The sequence below is a fragment of the Gymnoscopelus microlampas genome (genome assembly GCF_963454915.1).
Source record: "Gymnoscopelus microlampas genome assembly, chromosome: 10".
NCBI classification, from domain to species: domain Eukaryota; kingdom Metazoa; phylum Chordata; class Actinopteri; order Myctophiformes; family Myctophidae; genus Gymnoscopelus; species Gymnoscopelus microlampas.
The window spans coordinates 36,524,861-36,551,892 of record NC_139947.1 but is presented as its reverse complement, the minus strand read 5'-3'; the positions used below and the strand labels follow the sequence as shown (position 1 = coordinate 36,551,892).

At 42.6% G+C, this 27,032-nt stretch overlaps 2 protein-coding genes across 2 annotated transcripts in view; one reads left to right on the top strand and one right to left on the bottom strand.

The window, feature by feature from the left end:
• The window catches only part of esyt1a (extended synaptotagmin-like protein 1a), a 349,848-nt gene that overhangs the window by 111,740 nt on the left and 211,076 nt on the right, over window positions 1–27,032 (bottom strand). The window lies entirely within an intron of this gene.
• Window positions 1–27,032, top strand: part of lrp1ab (low density lipoprotein receptor-related protein 1Ab) — a 197,559-nt gene that overhangs the window by 71,732 nt on the left and 98,795 nt on the right. The window contains exons 7-15 of the mRNA XM_084069511.1: window positions 12,378–12,540; window positions 15,768–15,990; window positions 18,444–18,633; window positions 19,315–19,458; window positions 20,524–20,760; window positions 23,038–23,218; window positions 24,578–24,800; window positions 25,769–25,958; window positions 26,594–26,716. Of these exons, the coding sequence (XP_083925637.1) occupies window positions 12,378–12,540; window positions 15,768–15,990; window positions 18,444–18,633; window positions 19,315–19,458; window positions 20,524–20,760; window positions 23,038–23,218; window positions 24,578–24,800; window positions 25,769–25,958; window positions 26,594–26,716 (1,674 nt within the window). The remainder of the gene's footprint in view (window positions 1–12,377; window positions 12,541–15,767; window positions 15,991–18,443; window positions 18,634–19,314; window positions 19,459–20,523; window positions 20,761–23,037; window positions 23,219–24,577; window positions 24,801–25,768; window positions 25,959–26,593; window positions 26,717–27,032) is intronic.

The following is a 27,032-nucleotide window of genomic DNA, read 5'->3' as shown; positions in this document are numbered from 1 at the left end:
AGAAGCCAACTGCATAGCTTGATATATTGTATATTGGCCTAATGTATGTGTTTTATTTTATTTTTATTTATCAGCTGTGTTTGATGCATTTCAACGTACAATCCCAATAATCCACCTACAGTACCATTATTGACTTGGAATAGGGACAATGGCAGGTGATGGATCTTTCTGGTAAACTCCCTTATGTCTCTGTACATGATCCCATGTCCTGGAAGAGTGTGTGGTGGAAAAAGTACTCAAATGTTTTACTTAAGTAAAAGTATCAATAATGCAATATAGAAATACCCTGTTACATGTAAAAGTCCAGAATAAAAAAATGACTTGAGTAAAAGTACAAAAGTATTGGCATCAAAATGTACTTAAAGTACCAAAAGTAAAAGTACTAAAATATTTGAAAATAGCAGATCTACAAGCTCACAACGCGTCGCATCGCGACGCGTTGTGAGCTTGTAGATCGGCTATATTCAAATAGCCTATGTATAAAATGGGGCTAAAGTGGTTAATGTATGTTTTATAATGTAATAATTTATACCTGCAAATACCTCAAAATTGTACTTAATTACAGTACTTAAGTAAATGTACTTAGTTACTTTCCACCACTGGGGGGGTGTGTGTGTGTGTGTGTGTGTGTGTGTGTGTGTGTGTGTGTGTGTGTGTGTGTGTGTGTGTGTGTGTGTGTGTGTGTGTGTGTGTGTGTGTGTGTGTGTGTGTGTGTGTGTGTGTGTGTGTGTGTGTGTGTGTGTGTGTGTGCGCGTGCGTGTGCGCGCAGGCGCAGGAGGCTACAGTATGCACCTTCACTGATAAACGATGACAAGTGAAATGTCTGGCCCGTGGTGTTAATGTCCTCGCGGCCGAAGGCACTGCAGTAACTCATAGATTTCTGTCTGTTTGGCAACGCGTTCAACACTCTCTCCACTGAGACTGCACACTCACGTATACGCACAGGGCAGCATTTAAGTTCCTGAACACTTTTCCCTTAAGGCGGCTGTTCTCAAAGTGTGGGCCCCGGGGACGGTCCCCCCAGCAAGAGTATAGCAGCTAACGTAGCATCACAATCATTTTTATCCATTTATATGTTGGCTATTCAAAGAATGGCAGATCTACAAGCTCACAGCGCGTCACTCGGTGCCACGCTGCAAGCTTGTACATCTGCTATTTAGATTTTTTTGTGTGGGAAAAATATCGAAAATGTTTGCAAACTTTTTTTTGGTACCATCTGAGGGGAATAATGCTCATAGCAGGGGTTTTCAACTGATTTTGACCCAGGGACCACCATCCTGACTAAGAGCAACCTGGGGACCACCACTATTGTGCGTGGTTGGTCTATCATAGACCCACCCCACACAGGGGGGAGGTGGGGGGTTCATGCACCACAGGGAGCTGGAGAAAATAGCTATAATATCAATATAATATCTAATAAAATACAGTGATTTTGTTTGAATATGATGGAATTATGATTAAGGATTACTGTGATTATGGTAAGATCACATTTCATATCACACACACCATACAGAAAGAACTCCTGTAAGTTATTAAAAGTAAAAAAAAAAAGGTTAAAAAAGTTTTTTATTTTTTTATTTTTAATTTTTATGCATGGCCAGGGACCACCTGCAATACCTCCGGACCACCACCGGTTGAAAACCCCTGCTCATAGTGATTTATGGCCAGGTATACAATCTCTAGAGTTTGAAAATATATGTGATAGCATTGCACCAGTGGTACAGTAGCTATACGTGTGCTGTCTTGCATTATAACACTACCAGAAAATTAGACGGGTCAATAGCCTACAGTATATGACATTTTTGATAAAATTCCCCCCTAGATCCGGGATCTTCAAAACATTTTCAGATGGGGGCCCGCGGCGAAAATACATATCAATTTGGGGGTCCTTGGGGCACAAAAACGTTTTGAGAACTGTACCGCTTTAAGGGACACATAGTCACATAACGTAGACATGATTTATCGCTGATTACAAGTCTGACAAGGTTTGTGTTTTGTTTGCCCCGGCTGACAGAGCAATTACTCTCTGACAGGGCTGGGTAGGAATGTAGACAAAACATGAAAGTGAAGTGGGTGTGATCGTGTTCACATGTGTGCATGTTTCTTTACATGCATGCATATGTGTGTGTGCGCGTGTGAAGTGTTCCCTTGAGAATTAGCCCCCAGGCATGGAAAGCAGACACGAGGAAAACAAGTGGTGAGGTTAGGGTGTGTTATATAGACTCTGAATGTGGGACACAAAAACCCTTCGCGATATGATTATGTGCTTGAGCTTCACAGCCACTTCAAACGAGGCCTCGCGTAATTACTGTCACTGCCGACGTCTGGGTCCCGTTGTTGGACCCAGACATTATGAAAGTGTGTGTGTGTGTGTGTGTGTGTGTGTGGGGGGGGGGGGTCTTTTTCACTTGAAACCCCTGTGTTCGTAAGTGGCCCGCCGTGTCCCGCCCCCTCGAGACTCCTGCATGCCGTTATTTGAGGACGCTCTGTGACTTCGACCTTCTGTTGACCTAACGGTTTAGTGCAGTGGTTTTCAAACCTTTTTCATGCCAAGGACCCCTAAATTGTTATACATTTGGCCGCGGACCACCATTTGAAAATGTTTTGTGCCAGGTACCACCAGAAAGCACCACATTTTCAGGTGGGGGTCCGTGGCCAAATACATGTCAGTGTGGGGGTCCTTGGCACAAAAACGTTTGAGAACCATTGCATTAGAAAATGAGGGCAAATGAGCGAGAGACAGAGAGAGAGAGAGAAGCAGGCTTGCTGTACATTTGTACAGTACATTTCAGACTGTGTGTGTGTGTGTGTGTGTGTGTGTGTGTGTGTGTGTGTGTGTGTGTGTGTGTGTGTGTGTGTGTGTGTGTGTGTGTGTGTGTGTGTGTGTGTGTGTGTGTGTGTGTGTGTGTGTGTGTGTGTGTGTGTGTGTGTGTGTGTGAGAGAGAGAGAGAGTGAATAGGGCAGTGGTCATACAGATGGTATTTACATTCCCCGGCTAGGTTATGTCAGCCTCAACAATTCCTACATTCCACTCTTTCCCTGCAGTCTTGTCCATTCAGGTCATCTCAGCATGCTCATTGCTGAGAGCACGCAACACACACACACACACACACACACACACACACACACACACACACACACACACACACACAGTCTGCGTCTACTCTCGCCCTGTTACTTATTGACCAGTTTCCCTTTCATAAATCTGTTGTGAGACATGTCCAAGTCTTTATGGCTACACTCTTCCCCATTATAAAACTAAATGATATTATTTATTATCATATTAAATTATTATTATTTTTTTAGATCTCAACGTTTTTTGAAAATGTTTACTTTGCCTATAATGACACGGCCAAATCGGGACGCGCCCCCCAGGGTTAATGTGTGGCTAAAGCCCATTCGTTGTACTTCTTTCTGCACAGAGGCTCGCGTTTTAGTTTTTTTTTACGTGCTCCTCCTGGTAATAATAAATAATTGGTGTCCATAGCGTGTCTTAACTCATTCAATCCGGGAACGCGTCTACAAATATCTTCTAAATCCAGGTTTCCTGAAAAAAACGCATGTTGCTATAACATCAGTGGTTCTCCAACTTTTTCATGTGAAGGACCCGGAAAATGATGTGTTTGGCCGCGGACTCCCATCTAAAAATATTTAGTTCCAGGGACCCCCCCAGAAGCAAAGATTTTAGTTAAAAATGTCCGCTTTAAAAATATTTAGATTCACAGTTTTGCACACATTTTCAAGATTTTTCAAAAATAGCAGATCTACAAGCTCGTAGCGCGGCACTCGGTGCCGCGCTACGAGCTTGTAGATCTGCTATTTTTGAATATATAGCCCACAGTATAAAATCATGGTTATAGCAAAAACAAATCTAAAATGACACAGTATGCGTTGGTATGCGTATCCCGGGTTGAATGGGCTAAAAACCCATAATAATAAATAATTGGTGTCCATAGCGTGTCCTAAAGCCATGAAAAAAGGTGGTGCTCAGGTGCGCTCCTGCATGGAAACAGATGCAGCGTCATCATCATCATCCTCCCTGGATGGATGTGGGCTCGACGGCGTGGTGTGGTGTGTGGAGGGGCTGGAGGGGCAGAGAGTGATTTATTGGCTCTGGGAGAGAGAGAGAGAGAGAGAGAGAGTATGGGTTCAGATGAACAGACCAAAGTTCCAGATGTGGTTTTGCTTCGTCTCTCTCTCTCTCTCTCAAAGTGTGAATCCCCCGTCTGGAAAGATGAAAGGGCAGCGGGGTCTCTCCTCTATCGTCTCCTCTACTAGCCTCAAAGCCCAGACTCCACAGCGGGGACCATGCAGCAGCGGCTCTGCGCTGCACCTCCCTCAACTCTCTCTTCCTCTCTCTTTCATATCGTAGCTGTCGGGCAGACACCATATTTTAACCCTTTAAGACCTGAGGCGATTCTTAAAAATGTTTTCCAAATCCTAACAGTTTTTTGAAAAAAAAATCCAAAACTTTTTTTTCCCAAGTTTTTTCAAAAATAGCAGATCTACAAGCTCATAGAGCAGCACTCGGTGCCGCTCTATGAGCTTGTATATCTGCTATTTTTGAATAGCCAAAGTGTAAAATAATGCTTTTTAGCTCAAATCTAAAAATGACAAAGATGCGTTCCAGTTAACCCATTGGTCTTAACCAATGGGTTAATGTTATATTATCAATACAATCTTAGTGTTTTGCCAATTATTTGGACTCCCACTTGCAATAGCCTCACGGCCAGTGTTGGGAAGTAACTAAAGTAATATGTAACTTAAAGTAATATTATTACCTTTTCCCAGTAACTAGTAACGTAACTAATTACTTTCACGTTTTGAGTAATAATATTACCTTTACTTTTTTTCAAAAAGTAACTTATTACTTTTTTTCACGAGCCTCGGTGGTACTCTTGGTTTGAGTGTGTTTATTTGATCCTGTGTTGTTTTTGGTCCATTGATATAATGGTAGACTGGTTGGGATCGAGTTGCTATGCAGGCTGCTTGCTGATCCGGTCTAGAGCGGATACGGAAACGTTGCGCTCATGTCTGTGTGAATTATTATCAGCTGCGGAAGGGCGGGCCGCCCTTAAACCGGATCAAACAGTGTTGCCATGTCTGCTTATTATAAGCGACTTGTTAACCGATGAAGATGCGCCGTAAGCTTGTAGGTCGGCTATTTTCTATATATATATATATATTAGAATACATTTGTTTACAAAGAAATTAAGCACTTTATGAAGAGGTTTTGTTGTTTAGTTGGTTGCTGTCAAATAAAAGGTTTTTGAGAGGCTGGCTGTAAGTGGGTCCACCAGCATATTGTCCAATGCCCACTTAACCGTAGGCCTAGTCCATAGGCCTAGCTGTAGGCTGCTATGAAGTGGTCAAGTGGAACACACTTTTGATTTATTTTCCTGATATGTTTTTTTGTGTCCTGAATGATGCACTAAATATCAGTCAGTCAGAATGATTGTTTTGAAGTTTACATTTCCTACACCCACGAACCACGATGATATGTGTTGCTATGGGAGCCTTTTTATTTTATTAGAATTAATTTTGTTTACAAAGAAATGAAGCACTTTATGAAGAGGTTTTGTTGTTTAACTGTTTTGTTTAACCTAGTACATAGGCCTAGCCCACGATGATATGTGTTGCTATGGGAGCATTTTTATTTTTGTATTTTATTAGAATACATTTTGTTTACAAAGAAATATAGCAGTTTATGAAGATGTTTTTATCTATGTTTGTTTAGTTTATGTTTGGAGCTTTAATAAACAACAGAAGTTGTTCAAAGATTGTGTCTCATGATGAGTCATTATCTGTTTGAGCCCAGGTGTTTGAATTTGAATATTTTATTAGGCAAAAAATACATTAAATACATTTAAAATACTTGTTTCCATTGAGGTCCTTAGTATTCAATTCATAGTCGTCAAATGGTTTTCATTTAGTCTGTAAGTTATGAATTCATACACTGTAAAAGTCTTAGTGTTAATATAATTCAAATGAGTGTACAATGAGGATTTTACAATGTAGGCTGCAGAAAAGAGAAAAAAAACAACTGCTAATGTTGAAAATGCAAAGTTAGACTTTTGGGGAGAAAGGATGCAAATTACTGGGGGCGAGAAAAAAAAAGTAACTAAAGTAATAAGTAACTAGGTACTTTTGGCAGGGAGTAATAAGTAAAGTAACTACATTACTTTTTAAACAAGTAATATGTAATAAGTAACATATTACTATGTTTTAGTAACTATCCCAACACTGCTCACGGCCCTCGGCCCACAGGTTGAGAACCACTGACATTTAGACATAGTACATCATCTGAGTTGTAGTAGGTCTATGAGTAAATATAGAGGGCAGCTTTGTAGGTAAGTAGGTGTTCCACTTCCACTGTGTGTGTGTGTGTGTGTGTGCGTGTGCGTGTGCGTGTGCGTGTGTGCGTGCGTGTGCGTGCGTGAAGTGTTTCGTCAGACAGAGCTGTGTGTGTGTGTGTGTGTGTGTGTGTGTGTGTGTGTGTGTGTGTGTGTGTGTGTGTGTGTGTGTGTGTGTGTGTGTGTGTGTGAGGTGGGTGTTGAATGAGGACAGGAAGTGTGGCAGGGGTTCTGGAACCTGGGGGTGGGGTGGAGCAGGAGAACTGGGTGGGGTTCATTCAACTTTCTCAGCAAACATTCCATTTACCAGAAATTGAACGAGAGAGAGAGAGAGAATCAGACAGTGGTGGAAAGTAACTAAGTACATTTACTCATGTACTGTACTTAAGTACAATGTTGAGGTATTTTTTTACTTTACTGCAGTATTTCCAGAGAGAATCAGAGACTCATAACAGTACAGTACTTCCCACACATTACACCACCTAAAAGACAACATTTGAAAACATGACTAATAACAAAAGAGTCACATATCAGCTGGGTGATGCGCAGCACAGTGTGCAACCAGCAGCAGTAACATTTGTGAGCTGTTGTGACAGGAGAAGGTCATCCACCACGAAGACTGTCAAGTCATGATGATTCTTGCACCATACTGACAGTACATCATTTGAATTTTTGTTTCAAGCAGTTATCTTTACTTAGACTATATCACAGTGTTGATTTCGTCGACTAAAACTATGACGAAAAATGTTCGTCGACTACCTTTTTTCACTGACGAAAACGAAATAAAAACTAAGCTATGATGACTAAAACTAAGACTAAATATATTGACAATTTTGTCAACAAATAAAAACTAGACTACTAGTGGAGAAGAGATCCCTGAAGAACTAAATGAGAACGAAATAAGTAATTTTATGTTTGGTTGCGCTCAGGTGTGCACTTTGAAAATAGCAGATCTACAAGCTTGTGAGCTTGTTGATCGGCTATTTTCAGCATGCAACCAAATCTAAAATCAGCCATTATACGACGATTAAATCAAAATTTGCTGCTAAAATCAACACTACTATATTAGTATGTATACTTTGAAATATGTTTGTTTTTAAGTTGCCTATGTACTATGTTTGATTGCAAAGTTGCAATGTGACACAGTTCTGTTCATACATTTCTCTATTCTAGTCGACCTATTTTCATTGTTTTTATTTCACTCTTTGCCAATAAAAAGCCCCTTTTGGATTGAACTGAATCAAAACGAATTGACATTGAGCAAGAGAGAGAGAGGGAGAGATTATTTTTGGGATCGCTCGTCGAAAATAGCCTACTACTACTACCGCAAGCTAGCTGCCACTGCGTTGTGAACTTGTAGATCTGCTGTTGTCGCAGTCACATGTATTAAATACATCAGGCAATGAGCGTCAAGAAGAGAGACACCCGGCCGGACGGCCTGGGCCACTTCACTCCCTGGATACTGGGGGGGGGGGCTCCACAAAGCCACTGTTGCACAACTGCAACCCCCCTCCCCTCTCCACCCCCCCAGTCAGGAGGGGAGGTTGCACAACTGGCCCTCCTGCTCTCTATATCTGAGTCTAATCAATGCCTTGTGCGGCCCGTTGCTTCCAGCTGGAACTCTTTAGAGGAGGGAGGGCTGTGGGGGCTTTTTTAGAGCCCATACCAATGGGAGTATCACGATTCCTCGCTCCGCGGCCAACTTTCCTTTTGTCAGAATCCCCGGGTTTTCATTTCTTGATGCTTGTGAAAGTGCTCTCCCCTCCTCCTGTCCTCGCGGGTGTGTTTTTATTAGAATCCTGTATTTACAGTTGCCTCCCTTCTGGAACATGAGATGGCCAATACGCCGCTGATTGTCCGTGATTGATTTCCTGTGTTGGAGTCGCACCAGGGGTTTTAACCCATTAAGACCTGAGGCCGATTCTAGAATGCCCTCTAAATCACTTGAAAGATGTTTTTTGAAAATGTTCAAAAATAGCAGACATACAAGTCCGTCTGCTTGTATAGCTTGTATATCTGCTATTTTTGAATGGCCAACGCCACTACAAACCTAAAACGACGCAGACACTTTCCCGGTTTTAATGAGTTAACCCATTAATACCTGGAACGCATCTGTGTCACTTAAGATTTCTTTGGCTGTTCAAAAATAGCAGATATACAAGCTCATAGCGCGGCACCGAGTGCCGCGCTACGAGCTTGTATATCTGCTATTTTTGAAAAATCTTGAAAAAAATAATTCCAGATTTCTTTCAAAAAACTGTTGAGATTTAGACATTTTTTTAAGAATCGCCTCAGGTCTTAATGGGTTAATGTTGTTTGTGAAATATGCCCCCCCCCCAATCCCACACTTGCTGACAGGATGGAGATGGTATTATTGCAGACGGGGGTTCAATCCCACCAAAGGTAGCCCAGGAATGCTTTCATAGACCTGTTATTTCAAGCTGTTACGCTATACTCATAGAAACATTTTTTTTTTTTGCTTTCCATTTGTTCCTTGTTCTCTTTTTTTTGGGATGGGGGGGGGGGGTGATGATTACACTCTTTATTTCTGTCCCCTCTTTCTCCCTCTTCTGTGTCTCTCAATTCTTCTATCCGCGCTCAGCCAGCCCCCCCTACACATACACATACACACACACACACACACACACACACACACACACACACATACACGCACACATTGTTCACTTCTCATTATACTGCAGAACCAAAGCATCAGTTCCATGTGGGTCGGGCCTTTTGAACCTCTGAGGATGTCGTGGGGGTAGAGGGAGAGGGGAGAGGGGGGGGTTGGCGCGCGGGGGGGTTACATTAGGCCCAGATGTCTGCACATGCTATGTCGTGGGGAACCAGCACTCTTGTGTCTGTTTCTGAGTAGCGTGGTTTTGCCAGCGTTATGGGGCCTCCTCCATCCCAGAGGCTTGTTTTTGTCTGCAGAAATGCAGAGAGAGGGAGAGAGGCAGAGTCCAGGGGCTGTCTCTCTCTGTACCAAGTGCGAATCCCAACATCAAAGTTGTTCTGTGGGATTAACTGGAGAGGGAACCGTGGCAGTTTCAGTGGCTTTGATACTGTGTGTGTGTGTGTGTGTGTGTGTGTGTGTGTGTGTGTGTGTGTGTGTGTGTGTGTGTGTGTGTGTGTGTGTGTGTGTGTGTGTGTGTGTGTGGACAGTGTATTAAGAGTGCCCCTACGAGAGGAAGCACGGTGGCAGCTGTTAAAACACGCGGCAGCATGGGAGGCTGTACGCCTTGGAGCTCCTTTCCCCCCGGCCACAGCTGGGCTCCTCTGTGGGCTCTCCGTCTCTCTCTCCGGCTCCCCCCCCCTCCCCCCCCCCCAACACGCCCTCTTCTCCCAGATAGTCTGCCATTGTCAGAGCGCTGGGGGGGGGAAGTCAGCTGAGTGAATCGGCTCGGTCGCCAACGCTAACAAGCATTAGCATTTCAAAACCCGCTTGACTCTCCCGCCTGCCTGTGTCCGGAATGAAGGTCTTCATCGGCAAGGCTTCCTCTTTTGATCTCCCTGTGAGTTGGATTGTGAACCAGGAGATTTATAAGGCCGGTTTATACTTAGTTGCACGCCTGTGTCGCGGCAATGAAACTGGCCCGATCTACAAGCCTAAAAACTTGACGCTACACACAATGCGTTTTGAGCTGGTAGATTGGCTATTTTGGGTTCGCAAGAAGAAGACGCGCAACCAAGTATAACTCAGACTTCAGGGTTTGGGTTCAACGCTTTACATATAGGCCTAATGTACTGTACATAAACTACAAATATGCAACTAGGCAAACCTTTCCTTTTTGGAAGACTTAAAAAGGTATCTTAAAATCTAACATGCATAAATATAAACTCCATTTAATTGGATGAGTCTTCTATGTCTCTGTAGTTCAAATGTTTTGTGTTCAATTGTCCTCAGAGTCATGCCATATAATCAGATATACCTTGAAAAGACCGAAGGACCCCGTGACCTTGTTTTGGACAATTTAGCCCGACTGATATATTGCTTCCTTGACTTGACAGAATGACCCAGTGCCCATCATTGATTTGAAAAACAGCCCGTTGAATAATTCCGCCGTCTATTTGAACCCATTAACCATTTTGGGCGGGAACCCCTATTTGTAACTATACCTTTGAGGACGGGAACCCCTTTTGGGGTTCCTGTTGCCATGTACAGTATATAGCAACATACATTTGTTGTCATTTTTTAATGAATATTTGAAGTTTTTCAGAAAACGTAGGTCAGGATTTAGAAGCCGTTTTTAGAATCAGCCTCAGGTCTAAATGGGTTAAGATAGGGGTCTTCAACAGGGGGTCCGGGACCCCTAGGGGGTCCTCAGAGTTACTACAGGGGGTCCGTCAAATCTTTGTGTGATAGGATTATTTTTTTTTACATTAACCACCTGAACCCTAGCATCCCTTTTCTGAAGAGAACTTTAGCCAAAAATAGCCGTTCTACAAGCTCACAACGCCTCGCGCTGCGAGGCGTTGTGAGCTTGTAGAACGGCTATTTTTGGCAAAGTTATAGGTGTAGATGGAAAAAAGAGCAGCAAAGGTTTATCTGAAAAACAATTTTATACAATATAGAGGGGGTCCTTGCTTCATCTCTCTCTCAGCTAGGGGGTCCTTGGCCTGAAAACGTTGAAGACCCCTGGGTTAAGACCTGATGCCAATTCTACAAATGTGTTCTAAATCAGTAGTTCTCACACTTTCAAGATTTTTCAAAAATGTTCAGAAACAGGCAGCATTTGTAAAACCTCGGTGACGCGCTGTGAGCTTGTATAGCTGCTATATTTGAATAGCCAACGTATAAAATCTAAAATGACGCAGATGCTTTCCCAGTTTCAATGGGATAATGTATACCACCTCTTTGGGGAAATGGATGTGATGTAACTCACACGGCGCAACGATGTTGGATAAATATTTACTTTGTCTGTACTATTCAGAATCTTGCTGTAGTGTGTGTGTGTGTGTGGCCGTTACACTACAGTATATCCTACTACTTCATTCTGTTAGGTGGTGAAGGGTTAAAGTCTGTGTCTCCCTCCCCAGTGGGTGGTCATCGCCGGGCCGTGTTCTGGGTCAGCTGCGCTGATTGAGGTTCAGATCACAGCGTGCTGGCCGGCCCTCAACCTCTTTTCTTCCTCTTATCTGTTACTCTTTCTGTGTTCGTCCCTCAGTCATTTCCTCGTTTGTCCTTATAATCAAAGACTGTGGTGGTGACAGTAATGCACCAAACTGTTAGATGCTGCCAGTGCACCAAGATGACAGAAACTCATTCATAACAGTGCTTATTATTATTAATAATAAGCATTGCATAGATTATTATTATTAAAAATATATATATTTCAGTTTGTAAGAAGATTAGTCACTAGAGAGCCCAGGTCTTCCTCCTCAAGGATATCTTGTAGCAAACAATGGAAGGAAAAGAGAGCGAGGCATGTGATAGCATAGCATGAGCTAGGATTCGAACCGATACAGTACAGTATGGTATTCTATTCATAGCATAGACCCAGGGGTCTTCAACCTTTTCAGGCCAAGGACCCCCTAACTGAGAGAGAGATGAAGCAGGGACCCCCACTATATATTACATAAAATTGTGTCGCAGATTAAAGCTTTTCCTAGATGTTGGATTCATGTTAATGTGTATGTTCAGACATTTAACGACTTAAACCGTCAATACTTAGTAAACTTTCACTCTGTACTTGGTCTGCTCTTTTTTTCCCCTCATTGCCGAAAATGGCCGATCTACAAGCTCACAACGCCTCGCAGCGCGAGGCGTTGTGAGCTTGTAGATCGGCCATTTTCGGCTAAAGTTGTCCTTAGAATAGGGATGCTAGGGTTCAAGTGGTTAATGCAAAAACAATGATCCTATCACACAGAGATTTGGCGGACCCCCTGTAGCAACTCTGAGGACCCCCTAGGGGTCCCGGACCCCCTGTTGAAGACCCGTGATCTAACTCCTACTCCTCTCTCTACCCTATATCTACTCTTCTCCTTCTCCTCTTTCCCACCCGTTCTCTCTACCTCCCCCAGATGTGGAGCAGATGGCCATCGACTGGCTGACCGGAAACTTCTACTTTGTGGACGACGTGGACGACCGGGTGTTCGTGTGCAACAAGAACGGTCAGACATGCGTGACCCTACTGGACCAGGAGCTGTACAACCCTAAAGGCATCGCCCTTGACCCGGCCATGGGGTCAGTGCTGCACTGCATCCTACCTATAGCCTATAGCCTAGTCTTTAACACTTGCATGACTAAGCCATCATTCTGACCGATTTTGAGAATTTAAAGTGGATTAACTTCTCTCATGAAGCTCTGGGAGAGTTCCCCTTTCATGACTTTTCCTAAATATTTGTTTCAAATCATCTCCGTTTTTTTTCTTTCTGAAACTTATTATAAATATGAAATAAATACCATATATACCATCCCAGCCGTTATATTTTGGTTAAATTGACCGCTCTCACCCTTTCTCCCCTCAACTCAAGTAGTTGACACCTCCAGAACCCCCACAGAGCGGCCCGTAGACGAGCATACAGCTGCTTCGCAACGATGTTGCCATGTCTGCTTATTATAAGCGACTTTGGGCTTGTTTTTCCACGTCTTTCTATTATTATTATTATTATTATTATTATTATTATTATTATTATTATTATTATTACATTATAATGGTAATACTTTTCTACTCCACTACAGCTCAGAGGCAAATCTTGTACTTTTACTCCACTACAATTATTTGAAAACTTTAGTTACTAGTTACTTTGCAGATATAAATATCTTTTCATACTTGTTTAGATTAGAGCTTCATGCATGTCCTTTTGTAAATTATTTTTTATTAGGTAAATATTCATATAGAAAGGTCTAACCAGGGACTGGGGTTGCAAATTAGCGTCGGCTATAAACCCCATTTACAATGCAATGGTTTCATGCCTCAGTGTTTTCTCGGGGCACAACGCATGCAGTAACATTTTCATAGACCTGACTGCTTATTTCTCTCGCAAGATTTGGCAACCCCTGCAGTGTACAGAGTGTGCGCTACAGATTGCGCAGTTTGAAAATGCTGGGCCAACAGATCTGATCTACAAGCAGATGGCTCGTGAGGCAGCGACTGTTTTATGTTTGTAGATCAGATATTTAGCGCAGGAGTAGAGCAAGAATGAGCACATTTGTGGAACATAGCAATGTGTTCACTTGTTGCACTGACAGGGAGATGAGACACGTTTCTCAGCGACGTGGACAGCTGATAGAATGAGAGCTTTACGCTCGGAAAATAATGTGAATATTATTATTATGAATGAATAATAATAATATTGGTTTGTCAAGAGATATCCATGTGTTTTGGACAATGGAGATAGTCACGTAATAAGACAGTGGCTTCAGCGTTCATATAGGCTCCATGTTTCACTGAAGAGTTTAATGTGACGCTACAGATTGCGCTGTTTTATACGCTTTTTTAAATAAAGATTTTACATACAGAATCTGCAGTTACCATTACATTTTATAATACCATTTTATATACTACATTACTATTTTATAATGTTTGTAGCTGCCTACAACAACAACATTATGTGGGTTCACTGACTGAGCAGAGTGCAATTGAGATGTTAATGGCTATTTAGAAGACAATGGAACCCCCCACGGTTTGGGGGAGAAGCTGTAGCTTCTATCCTTCCTCTTTGCCTGGCCTACTTGTTGTTAACTAGTTGTACAAACTCTTGTTCTATTTTTGTATTGTTTTATTGGATTTTGTTTAGTCGATACACTTATTTGTTTTAGCTCGTGCTCATTTGATTTAGCCATTTTTGTCTCATCTGTTTAAGAAAGTAGGTAGCTGATATATTGCACTTTTACCTTAGCGCTAGGTATACTCTTGGTTGCTTGTTTTTGCAGGAAATGTACTTAAAACTTCTGGTGATTAGTAGTTTTCGTTCCCTACCTATGTTGAATACACTTATTGTAAGTCGCTTTGGATAAAAGCGTCTGCTAAATGACTGTAATGTAATGTAATGTAATGTAATGTAGCTGGTCTGGAGCACAGAGGTGAGACAGTAGCCAATAGGATAGCCTTATTTGGGGATCAAAATGATCGTATTTCAGGCTGTGTAGGTATAAATGAAACCTCAGTCATGCTAGTGTTAAGTCGTGTTCTGTTGTAGTTTTCTCGGGCCGGGGGGGGGGGGGGGGGGGGCGGGGGACGGGATCTAAGGATCGGACATTGTGCTGACTAAGCAGGCAGACGGCTGTCGATGCACTTCCTCCAAACGGAAGGACAGACAGACGTTTGCACATCGTGCATGTGCAACATGTGCATATAGGCAGTGCTGGTCACCGATGCAGAAGCGCACACACACACACACACACACACACACACACACACACACACACACACACACACCTGGAAAATAGATGATGATGTCCGGTTTCCTGCCGCTTGCCCAAGAACCGGTGCATGTGCTCAACATGCCATCATGTTCCTTATTTCATGGTATCACTTCTCTTATTGTATATCTTCTCTGAGACACGTGCTGATGATGCATCAGCGTAACCACACACATAGTGCCCCATTAATGGAATAAAAGTGTCATCATTTCCACCGGTCAGGTCAATTTGACCTCACCCGAAAGGAGGAAGTAGGCTACTACAGCAGTTGCAGTCCCTGTTATCACGTTCCTTCCCACACTTTGTCTCTCCATCTGAAGCTTGATTTATACGACGTCGTACCATGGCGTCCCGTGCCAAAAAAAAACGTATCTACAAGCTCACAATCCCCGTTGCATCGCGACACTTGAGCTTGGAGATCGGCTATTTTTTTCGGGGGTGTGGCACCATCATACAATAACAACATCAGTAGTGGAAAAACTTAAGTTTTTTACCTAAGTAAAAGTATCAATACTGCAATGCAGAAACACCCTGTTACAAGTAAAAGTCCGGAATTCAAAATTGACTTGAGTAAAAGTATGGGTATCAAAATGCACTTAAAGTACCAAAAGTAGAAAGTACTCATTATGCAGAATGTCCCATTTCACACGTTTTCAAAATATATAAAATGTATAAAAAATCTTTTGAAAATAGCAGATCTACAAGCTCACAATGCGTCGCGCTGCGACGCATTGTGAGCTTGTAGATCGGCTATTTTCAAATGGCCGAAATGTATAAAGGGCTGAAGTGGTTAATGTATGTTTTGTATCAATAATCAAAATCGACAAAGTAACTAGTAACACAAGTTTTCTAATAATTGTAACGGAGTAAAAGTACAATATGTGCCTCTGAGATGCAGTGGAGTAGAAGTAAAAGTACTGAAAATTGCAAATACTCCAGTAAAGTACAAAATACCTCAAAATTAGTAAAATAAGTACAGTACTTGAGTAAATGTACTTAGTTACTTCCACTACTAACGTCTTGGTTGTCTCTATCTTTCGCCGCAGGAAGGTGTTCTTCACAGACTACGGCTCCACGCCCAGGGTGGAGCGCTGCGACATGGACGGTCAGAACCGCACCAAGCTGGTGGACAGCAAGATCGTCTTCCCCCACGGCATCACCCTGGACCTGGTCAACCGGCTGGTGTACTGGGCCGACGCCTACCTGGACTACATCGAGGTGGTGGACTACGAGGGCAAGAACCGACACACCATCATCCAGGGTCTGCTGGTGAGGGATGGATGGATAATACATGTAGTCGGACAAGACAGTAAAATACTGTGAGACTGTAAAAAATAAGACCTGCATTAAAGGGATAGTTCACCCCCAAAATGAGTTGTTACCCCATGGAGACTTCATTCACTTCATGGATATTTTTTTTGTTTTTGTCGAAGAGTCTCCTTTGTGTCATCAAATTATTGGCTTAGGAATGCGAAAGAAAATAAATAAATCCATGAATTCAAGTCTCCATGGGGTGACTAATCGATATATATATATTTTTTTTTTGGGTGAACTATAACTAAATTTGTATACATAAATGCAGTGTAACACAAAGATGCATACAGTATATGGACCACAATGGAAACAAGTGTGTGTTATCCTCTTACCATAACCTGACCGTACTACTTGTACTGTTAAAGGAGAGTGCCGGTCATTTTAGGTTGTATGTTTGATGTGTCGCTAATCACTCACCAACATACAAAGGAACGTTGAATATTTCCAGATCTGCCCCTGTTGTCCATTCTGCAGACCCCTTGCAGCTGCATAATGGGAGACGCGTGTAAGAGTGAAAATCGTCTATTATAACCGATGCAAAGTTTGTTGCAAAGAACCTGGTGTGTGACAGATTTTGTGAGAGAAACAAGCAACCAGCGTCATGTCGTTCTGCACGAACGGTAGCTCATGCGCGACATTCAGCGCATGTTTGTATCATGAGACTCCACGATGAGTAGTAGAAGAAAAAACAACAACTTTGCATCGGTTATAATAGACGATTTTCTCTCTTACACACGTCTCCCATTATGCCGCTGCAAGGGGTCTGCAGAATGGACAACAGGGGCAGATCTGGAAATAGTCAACCTTCCTTTGTATGTTGGTGAGTGATTAGCGACACATCAAACATACAACCTAAAATGACCGGCACTCTCCTTTAACAATCCTGCTAATGCAGTATTCAATCAATCAATCAATCAATCAAACACATGATAGTTCATCCTTCCTTAATATGTTGGACCTGTTGAGTTGCCACAACAACACACACACTGCCCCCTCCCTCCACCATCTCTCCTACGAGAATACAGAGTGTGTCTGTGGTTGCTCAAACAAAACTGCCACCACGTCATTGATTTATTCTCATCATGTTTTCCAGTTGTCCTCTAGTATATATCTGGAGGCAGAGAGTCACTCTCTCAAGGGGATAACTCCTTTTTATTCCCTTGATTGATATTACTTAAAGAGTGTGTGATGTCGCTGGCCAGTGCCTCTCTAAACATATTAGTCTGGCCGTAGCAAAAAGCTTGGCTCGCTCCTCATGGCAGACTAATGATTGTAATGAAATCAAGGGCTGCAGTGGTGCAGGGGGAAAGGGAGGAGGGGGGGGGCGGGGGGGCGGCTGTTTAATATGATCCCAGCCCATACATCTCTCCCTGACAGTAGAGGAGAGAGCGCCTGCAGAACAGAGACCCTTATAAAAAAAAAAAAGCCAAAGCCTTGTCTGTTAAATGCCAGATGGGAAGTTGAGCTATGCTGCCATGCGCCAAGTTTACACAAACACACTATCTCTCTATTGAATATTCTCTCTCTCTCTCTCTCTCTCTCTCTCTCTCTCTCTCTCTCTCTCTCTCTCTCTCTCTCTCTCTCTCTCTCTCTCTCTCTCTCTCTCTCTCTCTCTCTCTCTCTCTCTCTCTCTCTCTCTCTCTCAAGCTTAGATTGGACACTGATTTAATAGCTTGTGATGAGGAGCTCAAAATCTTGCAAAGTCTTGCCAAAGAGGCACGCATGAGACAAATGAGTACACAAGAGGCATTATACAAGCCTTAGTCATGCACTGTGGGTGCCTTTGTGTTAACCCTTTAAGACCTGAAGAAGCATCTGTGTCACTTTTTAGATTTGAGCTAAAAAGCATTATTTTTGAAAAATCGAGAAAATGTGTGCAAATAATTTAATATATATTGTTATAAAGCTACATTTTTTAACTCGAATCTTTGCTTCCGGGGGTCCCTGGAACATATATTTTTAGATGGGGGTCCATGGCCAAATACATGTCATTTTGGGGGTCCTTGACATGGAAAAAAGAACCACTGATATTATGGCGACATAGGTTTTTTCAAAAAACTGTTGAATCCGCCAGAAGCAAAGATTTGAGTTACAAATGTTCGCTTTTGTAATTCAAATCTCAAGATTTGCCAAAACAGAACGATTTTTCAAAAATAGCAGATATACAAGCTCGTAGCGCGGCACTCGGTGCCGCGCTACGAGCTTGTATATCTGCTATTTTTGAATAGCCAAAGTGTAAAAAAAAGCTTTTTAGCTCAAATCAAAAAAGTGACACAGATGCGTTCCAGGTCTTAAAGGGTTAATAACAGCAGTGAAGAAGGTATTACTCATTTAGTTGATAAGCTACTTAAAAAACAAAAAATAAACGTTAAGCTCTTTTCTCTGTTGTCTCCTTCGTGCCCTTCCAGATCGAGCATCTGTACGGGCTGACGGTCTTCGAGAACTACCTGTACGCCACCAACTCCGACGAGGGCAACCTCAACCCCAAGACCAGCGTGATCCGAGTCAACCGCTTCAACAGCTCCGACTTCCAGGTGGTGACCCGGGTGAACCGGGGCGCCGCGCTCCACGTCTACCACCAGAGGCGCCAACCTCCAGGTATTGACCCCTCCACACGGCATGTCACGATGTGCTGTGTGAGCTTGTGCATCGGCTATTTTAGCTATTGTTTTTTATTTGGGAAATGTTATAATGGCATGGCCAAAATAGGGACGCCAGGTTAAAAGTGCGTAAGAGCAAAATGGGTGCCTTGCGAGTATGGTCAGTGGCAGTGTTGCCAGGTCTGCTTATTGTAATTTTCCCCCAAGATTGTATTTGAAAATAGCAGATCTACAAGCTCACGACGCGTTGTGAGCTTGTACTGTAGATCTGCTATTTTCAAATAGCTGATGTATGTTTAAAGTGCTCATGTGGCCAATAGTCGCTTCTCTTGGGCTTGTTTTTCTAGACCTGGTTGCTTGTTTCTGTCACAGAATCTGGCAACACTGGTCAGTGGGGGGCACATTTTTTTATCTCTATCTGGAACTGTCTGGCAACAGGCCAAAGTGCCATCTGATGTTGATTTCATACCTTGGCTCAATAAAAACAAAACAAAAACAAAGTGGATTGGCGACGTCTTCACTCACTCACTCTGGGGACCAATTTATCTATTGGTTCAGGTCCTCCACGTTCCTGCCATTTGATAACAATGCTGATTTTAGTTTTGTAGTGCCCTGCGGTGCAAACAAACGGCGTGTGTAGTTCATAGTGTTTGTGTGTGTATCTTGTGTCCATTCTCAGTGCGGAGCCATGCATGTGCCCTGGACCAGTTTGGTAAGGCCGGAGGCTGCTCAGACATCTGTCTGCTGGGGAACAGCCACAAGACGCGCACCTGCCGCTGTCGCTCCGGATTCAGCTTAGGCAGTGACGGCAAGTCCTGCAAGAGTAAGTAAAATAACAGTCCTCTATGAGGAGAGACGGATGGTTGAGGATTAAGCCTGATTTATACTTAGTCGCATCACCAAGTATAAAAATGTGTCAAGTACAGTACTTTAGTACATGTACTTAGTTACTTTATACCACTGCAAAGAAACTGTGTTGGTATAAGAGTAAGGTCTTGAATCTTGGATTTTTTTCGTGCCAATTACAAACATTAATGTAACAATCTGGGAAGGTTTAGAACAAATGAGTTATATTCACATACATTCCAAAAGAGTTTGTTTCGGTCAATATGCTATTTGGACCTTTATTACCCTACCATAATTATATAGGTTTGCTTTAGTCAAATGTTTACAAACATCCTAAACAAACCTATTACAGCCCCCAAAATACAGCAAATGCAAAACCGTAAAACCGAAAGCAAAAATGTCATAAATGTATGTTATTTGGTCTCCACTGCCTTTGTTGGTAGGACTACCCTTTTGTCTATGTTTGTATGATTGGCCCTTTAACCCATTAAGACCTGAGGCCGATTCTGAAAGTGTTTTCTGTATGTTGCTATATCAGAGGTGCTCAAACCTTTTCATGTCAAGGAGGACCCCCAAAATGTATTTGGCGGCGGACCCCCATCTCAAAATATTTTTTTGTTCTTCCAGGGACTTCCAGAAGCTAATATTTCATGTTCACTTTAAAAAATAATATATATATACGTATTCAAAGATTTTCAAAAATGAAACATTTCAAGATTTGTGTTCAGATTTTTCAAAAATGTTCAAGATTTTTCAAAAATGTTCAAGATTTTTCAAAAATGTTCAAGATTTTTCAAAAATGTTCAAGATTTTTCAAAAATGTTCAACACTTTTCAAAAATGTTCAAGATTTTTCAAAAATGTCAGACCTATAAGATCATAGCACGGCACTAAGTGATGTGCAATGAGCTTGTATATCTGCTATTTTTTTGTATAGCCAGAGTATAAAATAATGGTTAAAGTGGTTACACAGATTTCTGTTTCCCGGGTTTAATGGGTTCATAATATTAATATATAATTCTAAATTTCACCCTTAACTGCAGAGCCAGACCACGAGTTGTTCCTGGTGTACGGTAAGGGTCGTCCGGGCATCATCAGGGGCATGGACATGAACGCCAAGGTCCCCGACGAGTACATGATTCCCATCGAGAACCTCATGAACCCCAGAGCTCTGGACTTCCACGCCGCCAGCGAGTTCATCTACTTCGCCGACGCCACCAGCTACATCATCGGCCGACAGAAGATAGACGGCACCGAGAGAGACACCATCCTGAAAGAAGGTGAGGAAGGTCAAAGGATGCAATCTGTTCCCTTCTTTTTTTCTTCACGTGACTGAACTGAGAAGTAGGGTTGCCAGATCTGCTTGTTATAATTTCCCCGCCAGATTTTATTTGAAAATAGCCGATCTTACAAGCTCACAACGCGTCGCATTGCGACGCGTTGTGAGCTTGTAAGATCTGCTATTTTCAAATAGCTGATGTGTATGTTAAAGTGCTCGTTTGGCCCATAGTCACTTCTTTGGCTGGTTTTCCTAGACCTGGTTTTCCTAGACCTGGTTGCTTGTTTCTCTCACAAAATCTGGCAACACTGCTGAGAAGTCATATAGGACCTACAGTAGGGCTGTCACGATTATGAAATCAAGTGTCGCTCAAATAATTGAGACCAAGAATTTAATTGTGTGTCTGTCATTGAACATTATGAAGAAAAATTACATTTCTGTTTGGCTGTTAGGCTCCGTAAACAAAAGGTGCAGATATGACAAATAACACACATTTAATTACTTTATATACTTTATACCAGGGGTCTTCAACATTTTCAGCCCAAGGACCCCCTAGCTGAGACAGAGATGAAGCAGGGACCCCCTCTATATTGTATAAAATTGAGTTTCAGATTCAACTTTTTTTGTGTACACGGTTCTGCTCTTTTTTCCCTCTACACCTAAACCTCTTTGCCAAAAATAGCCGATCTACAAGCTCACAACGCCTCACGCTGCGAGGCGTTGTGAGCTTGTAGATCTGCTATTTTTGGCTTAAGTACTCCTCAGAATAGGGATTCTTTAGTGGTTAATGTAAAAAGAAAAACACAAAAAATCACACAAATATTTGGTGGACCCCCTAGGGGTCCCGGACCCCTAGGGGGTCCTCAGAGCAAAAAACGATTGAGACTATCTGCGATTAGGTGATTATGTAATAATTGTGACAGGCCTAATACTGTAGGACTCTGGCAACTATATTTATGAATAATAGTTTAACGTTGTATATTTATTTGGGCAGTGCAGAGGTTAGCACTGGTGCCTCGCGGCAAGAAAGGTCCGGTGTTCGATCCCCGGCAGAGGTGGGCTTTCTGTGTGGCGTTTGGTTTCCAACGGGCACTCTGGTTTCCTCCCACATCAAAAGACATGTTGGGTACTCCTGCCCAGTGCCCTTGACCAAAGTACTGGCGTTTACAACTGGACTTGGTCCCCGAGCGCTGCGCTGTCGCTGCTCACTGCTCCTAAGAAGTTAGGCTGGGTCAAATGCAGAGGACAGATTTCCCTAAAGGGGATAATAAAGTACAGCTTTACCTTTTTAACTTTACCTTTATGAACTATATTTAGTCCTCGGTTAACCCATTAAGACCTGAGATACGATTCTACAAATGTCTTCTAAATCCTGACAGTTTTCTGAAACACTTATGTTGCTATATTATCAGTGGTTCTCAAACTTTTTCATGTCAAGGACCCCAAACATTATATGTGTTTGGTAGCGGACCCCCATCTCAAAATAAGATTCAAGCAAAGATTTGAGTTACAAATGTTCGCTTTAAAAATATATATATACATATATATTCAAAGATTTGCAAAAAAAAATGATGATTTTTCTAAAATAGCAGATCTACAAGCTCATAGCGCAGCACTCGGTGCTGCGCTTTGAGCTTGTAGATCTGCTATTTTTGAATAGCCAAAGTATAAAAGAATGGCTGTAGCTAAAATCTAAAATGAGACAGATGCGTTCCCGGATGGAATGGGTTAAGGACACTATGACCAGGGGTGCACATAACTTTTTAGGTCTAGTACTCAGAAGAGCACCTGGAGATGTGACTTGGTGCGCACCAAATAAATGGTCCCGCCGCGTTTTGTCGACGGACGGACGGACGGGGGATTCAGCACGTGTCCACCGGGACAGTTTTTTGTCAACGTTGGTGCGAGAAAAGAGGACGCTCTGCTTCCAAATTCCGCCGTTTTTCGCCGTTTTTTTTTTCTCACGCCGTTTGGTGAATCACGTGCAGCATGCGTCCCCTCCCCCTGCGCCTAATGGCTGTACATGGGGCCGACGCGTGCTTTAGCGTGATTGTGTGAGTGTGTCTTCAGGAAGTACATTCCTAGCCTCGATCTCCAGGCTTTTATTTTTTATTTTTGCTAAAAAATATAAGCTTGGAAATTCCTGTCCCAGCTCTTGGTACGCAAAAGCGCTTCGTGTCGTCTGATGTGCCGCGCATTTTTTATTTTGGGTGCGCATGCGCACCTGCGCACCAGTTACGTGCACCCCTGACTATGACATTTTCTCACCTTGTTCCAGGTATCCACACGGTAGAAGGCATAGCGGTGGACTGGATGGGAGGTAACCTGTACTGGACGGATGACGGGCCTAAAAAGACCATCAGTGTTGCCAGGTTGGAGAAGGCCTCCCAAACGCGCAAGACGCTCATCGAGGGCAAGATGACTCACCCTCGTGCCATCGTGGTCGACCCCCAGCACGGGTGAGACATCGGTGCACAATGTCCACTCACTGCACCCTAACCCAGTGGTTCTCAAACTTTTTTTCGTGCCAAGGACCCCCAAATTGACACTTGTTAGCCCGCGGGCCCCCATTTGAAAAGATAAGCCAGGGACCCCCATAAGAGAAGTTTTTTTTACGGCTCTCTAGCCGTGATTCTCAACCATTTTAATTTCAAGGACCCCCCCAGTTTGACATGCATTAGGCTACCGGACCCCCATTTAATGGCATTTATACTTCTGGGATCCCAATTCATATTGTAAAATCAATGTTAATTTAACTCTGAGAGTGTACAAATGGAACCAAATGGACCCGTTAAAGTCCATTTGGTTCCATTTGTACACTCTCAGAGTTACAGACCCATAAGGGTCCATTTGGTTCTTGTCCATCATTTAGCTTGGGACCCCCTGGAACCCCCTCAAGTACCCCTGGGGGTCCCCGGACCCCACTTTGAGAACCAATGACCTAACCTATCTCAGTGGTCATCGTTAGAGAAAGTGGTTTCGGAGGTGGCCGGCTTTGGAGAACCGCTTATTCGATAGTTCGATTCTTTAGTTTAGTTTAGTTTATTTCAGTAATAAAATAAAAAAAGTGTTATCAAGAAAAGATACCCACATTTCTGACCAAAAAGGTACAGTATAGGCTGAAGCATTGCTTATTACGCCTACCCTTTTACAAAACAAAGAAAAAATTAAAGTCAAAATGGAGAGAGAAAGAAAACAAAAAACAACAAAAAGGAAACAAGGTACAAGGACAAGATACTTTTCTGTACATGTACGTGTTTGCTGTACTGTACAAGTATATATGCTATGATGAATAAAATCATACAGAAGGCATCTTATTTTTTTTAATGAGCTACACAATTTCAGATCTCTATCAAGGCTGTTCCACAGAGTTACTCCTGCGAATGTTGTACATCTTTGTTTTGCATTTGTTCTTGTTTTTTCTTTTGAGTAAATGCAAAATACACTCAACACGACACGTCCTGGTGTCCTCAGCAATACACCCGCCTATAGTGTAATGTCCATCAGATGAGAAGTCTGAGAGATATTTGAAGGACAGACAGAGATTACTGGAATGTATAGATGAACAATAATTACTGCCTTTATGTCCCTCGGCCCTTATGTGCAAGTCATTTGGATTACTGTATTGCAGCAGCAGATAAACCAAAAGGAAAAAGTACTGAAATGTTTTACTTACTGTAAGTGAAAGTATCAATACTGCAATGTAGAAGTACTCTTTTACAAGTAAAAGTCCCAAAGAGAGAGAGAGAAAGAGAGAGGATCTCATCTCAGACTTTTTGAGTGGACATGAAGCTGACAGCTTTCCTCCTGTGCACCAGATGGATGTACTGGACAGACTGGGAGGAGGACCCGACCGTGAGCAACCGAGGCAAGATCAAAAAGGCCTGGATGGACGGCTCCAACCACCAGGTGTTCCTGACCAGTAAGACTGTTCTGTGGCCAAACGGCCTGAGTCTGGACATCCCCCAGGGAATGCTGTACTGGGTGGACGCCTACTACGACCGCATAGAGATGGTGTACCTCAACACCACAGAGCGCAAGGTTGGTGACCAGTGATTTATGTTTAAGACCTGAGGCCGATTCTACTTTAATGTCTTCTAAATCCTAACAGTTTTCTGAAAAACGTAGGTTTCTGTATCAGTGGTTTTCAAGCTTTTTCATGTCAAGGACCCCCAAAATGATATGTATTTGGCCGCGGACCCCCATCTCAAAATATTTTGTGCCAGGGACCCCGAGAAGCAAAGATTTGAGTAAAAAATGTTCGCTTTAAAAAATATATATATATATTCATATGCATGCACTTCATGGTATCACAACAAGGCTCCAAACATCCCAATACAAACTAGTAAGGCTACTTCTTGGCCTCAATCACAAAACCCATCTAACCCCTGCTCATTTTGCTAGGATTGGATGGCTTAGGGTTGAGGACAGAGTACAGCAACTTGCTATGGGCCTGGTCTTCAAGATACACCATAACATTGGGATCCCCCTGTATTTGTCTAAATACTTCCTAAATGCTATTCATCTAAAATGTGGAATGCCCTACCAAAAGGAGTAAAGGAGTGTAAAACCCTACTCACTTTCAAAACTGCCCTAAAGATACACCTTCAGGAGGCTGCAATTCGAAAATGGACCCTGTCTAAGTCTTAACCTAACATTTTTTTTCACTCTTCATACCAGTAACCTGTAAGCTGACTGTATGACATTCTGTATAGTAGTGTGTATATCTGTCTGTCTCTTATGTCATCATGATTTGTGTGCATGGGGATCTCATCTTAAACAAGCTCAGTGCTTAATGAGTCTCCCAGTTTAGTAGACCTTGTATTGTTCTCATGTCTTACTAAATAAAGTACATCAATCAATCAATCAATCAATTAAAGATTTTACAAATTTTCACAATTTTTCAAAAATAGCAGATCTACGTAGCACGAAGTGGCGCGCTATGAGCTTGTATATCTGCTATTTTTTTAACCTTCTGAGTGTGAATGTGCTGCTTCTGGATTGGCCAGGTGGTGTACGAGGGACAGGAGCTCAACCACGCCTTTGGCCTGTGTCACTACAAACAATTTCTGTTCTGGAACGAGTACCGCGGCGGCAGCATCTACAAACTGGACCAAGACACCAAGACTGTCACCCTGCTCCGCAACGAGAGGCCGCCCATCTTTGAAATCCGGGTGTATGACGCACACCAGCAGCAAGGTACATTGTACACCTCGAACCAATCCATTATCATTGTACGATCATAGGGATGTGTTGTAGCCTTTGTTTGTAATGCCTTATAACAGGGGTCTTCCAACGTTTTTCAGGGAAGCAGAGACCCCTGACTACATATGGTATAAAATTGTGTTGGAGATTATAAACATTTTTCATTGTATAGATGGCTTCATATACTTGTTTGACAGCGCTGTCATCAGTGTTGTGTAAATTAATGTATTTTTTTTGTTTGTTGTTATCTTTTCTATTAATACGTTGGATTCATGTTAATAGGTATTTTCAGACATTTAACCACTTAAAGCCTCAATACTAAGTAAACTTAACCGTTGGCTCTGTACTTGGTCTGCTCTTTTTCCCCCTCTACACCAAACCTCTCTGCCGAAAATAGCCGATCTACATGCTTGTAGATCTGCAATTTTTGGCTAACGTTCCCCTCAGAATAGGGATGCTAGTGGTTGATACAAAAAAACTTCCACTCACACAAAGATTTGGAGACCCCCCCCCCCCCCCCTTGTAGTAACTCTGAGGACCCCCTAGGCGGGGGACCCCCTGTTGAAGACCCCTGCCTTATAACATCAGTATGTCATGTCCTTTTTTTGTGCTGTATTGTGTATTTGCAGGTGCCAACGCGTGTCGAGTCAACAATGGCGGCTGTGGCAGTCTGTGTCTGGCCATACCTGACGGACGGTCCTGTGGCTGCGCTGACGACCAAATCCTGGACGCCGACAACGTCACCTGCAAATGTACTTACCAACCTTTTACAATGTAAAAAGATCGATCTGAGAAAGCTGTGGAAAATTCATTACTCAGCAGGAGCCGAGGCTCGGCTTTCCTGCCCTTTCACACAATCTATACTTTATATCTCTGCCGCAGCTGTGGGGAAAAAGGTTCCAAGAACCTTCGTTCAGTGGTGGAAAAAGTACTCAAATTCTTTACTTATGTAAAAGTACCAATACTGCTATATAAAATACTCTGTTACAAGTGAAAGTCCAAAATTCAAAATTTACTTGAGTAAAAGTAGGAAAGTATTGGCATCAAAATGTACTTAAAGTACCAAAA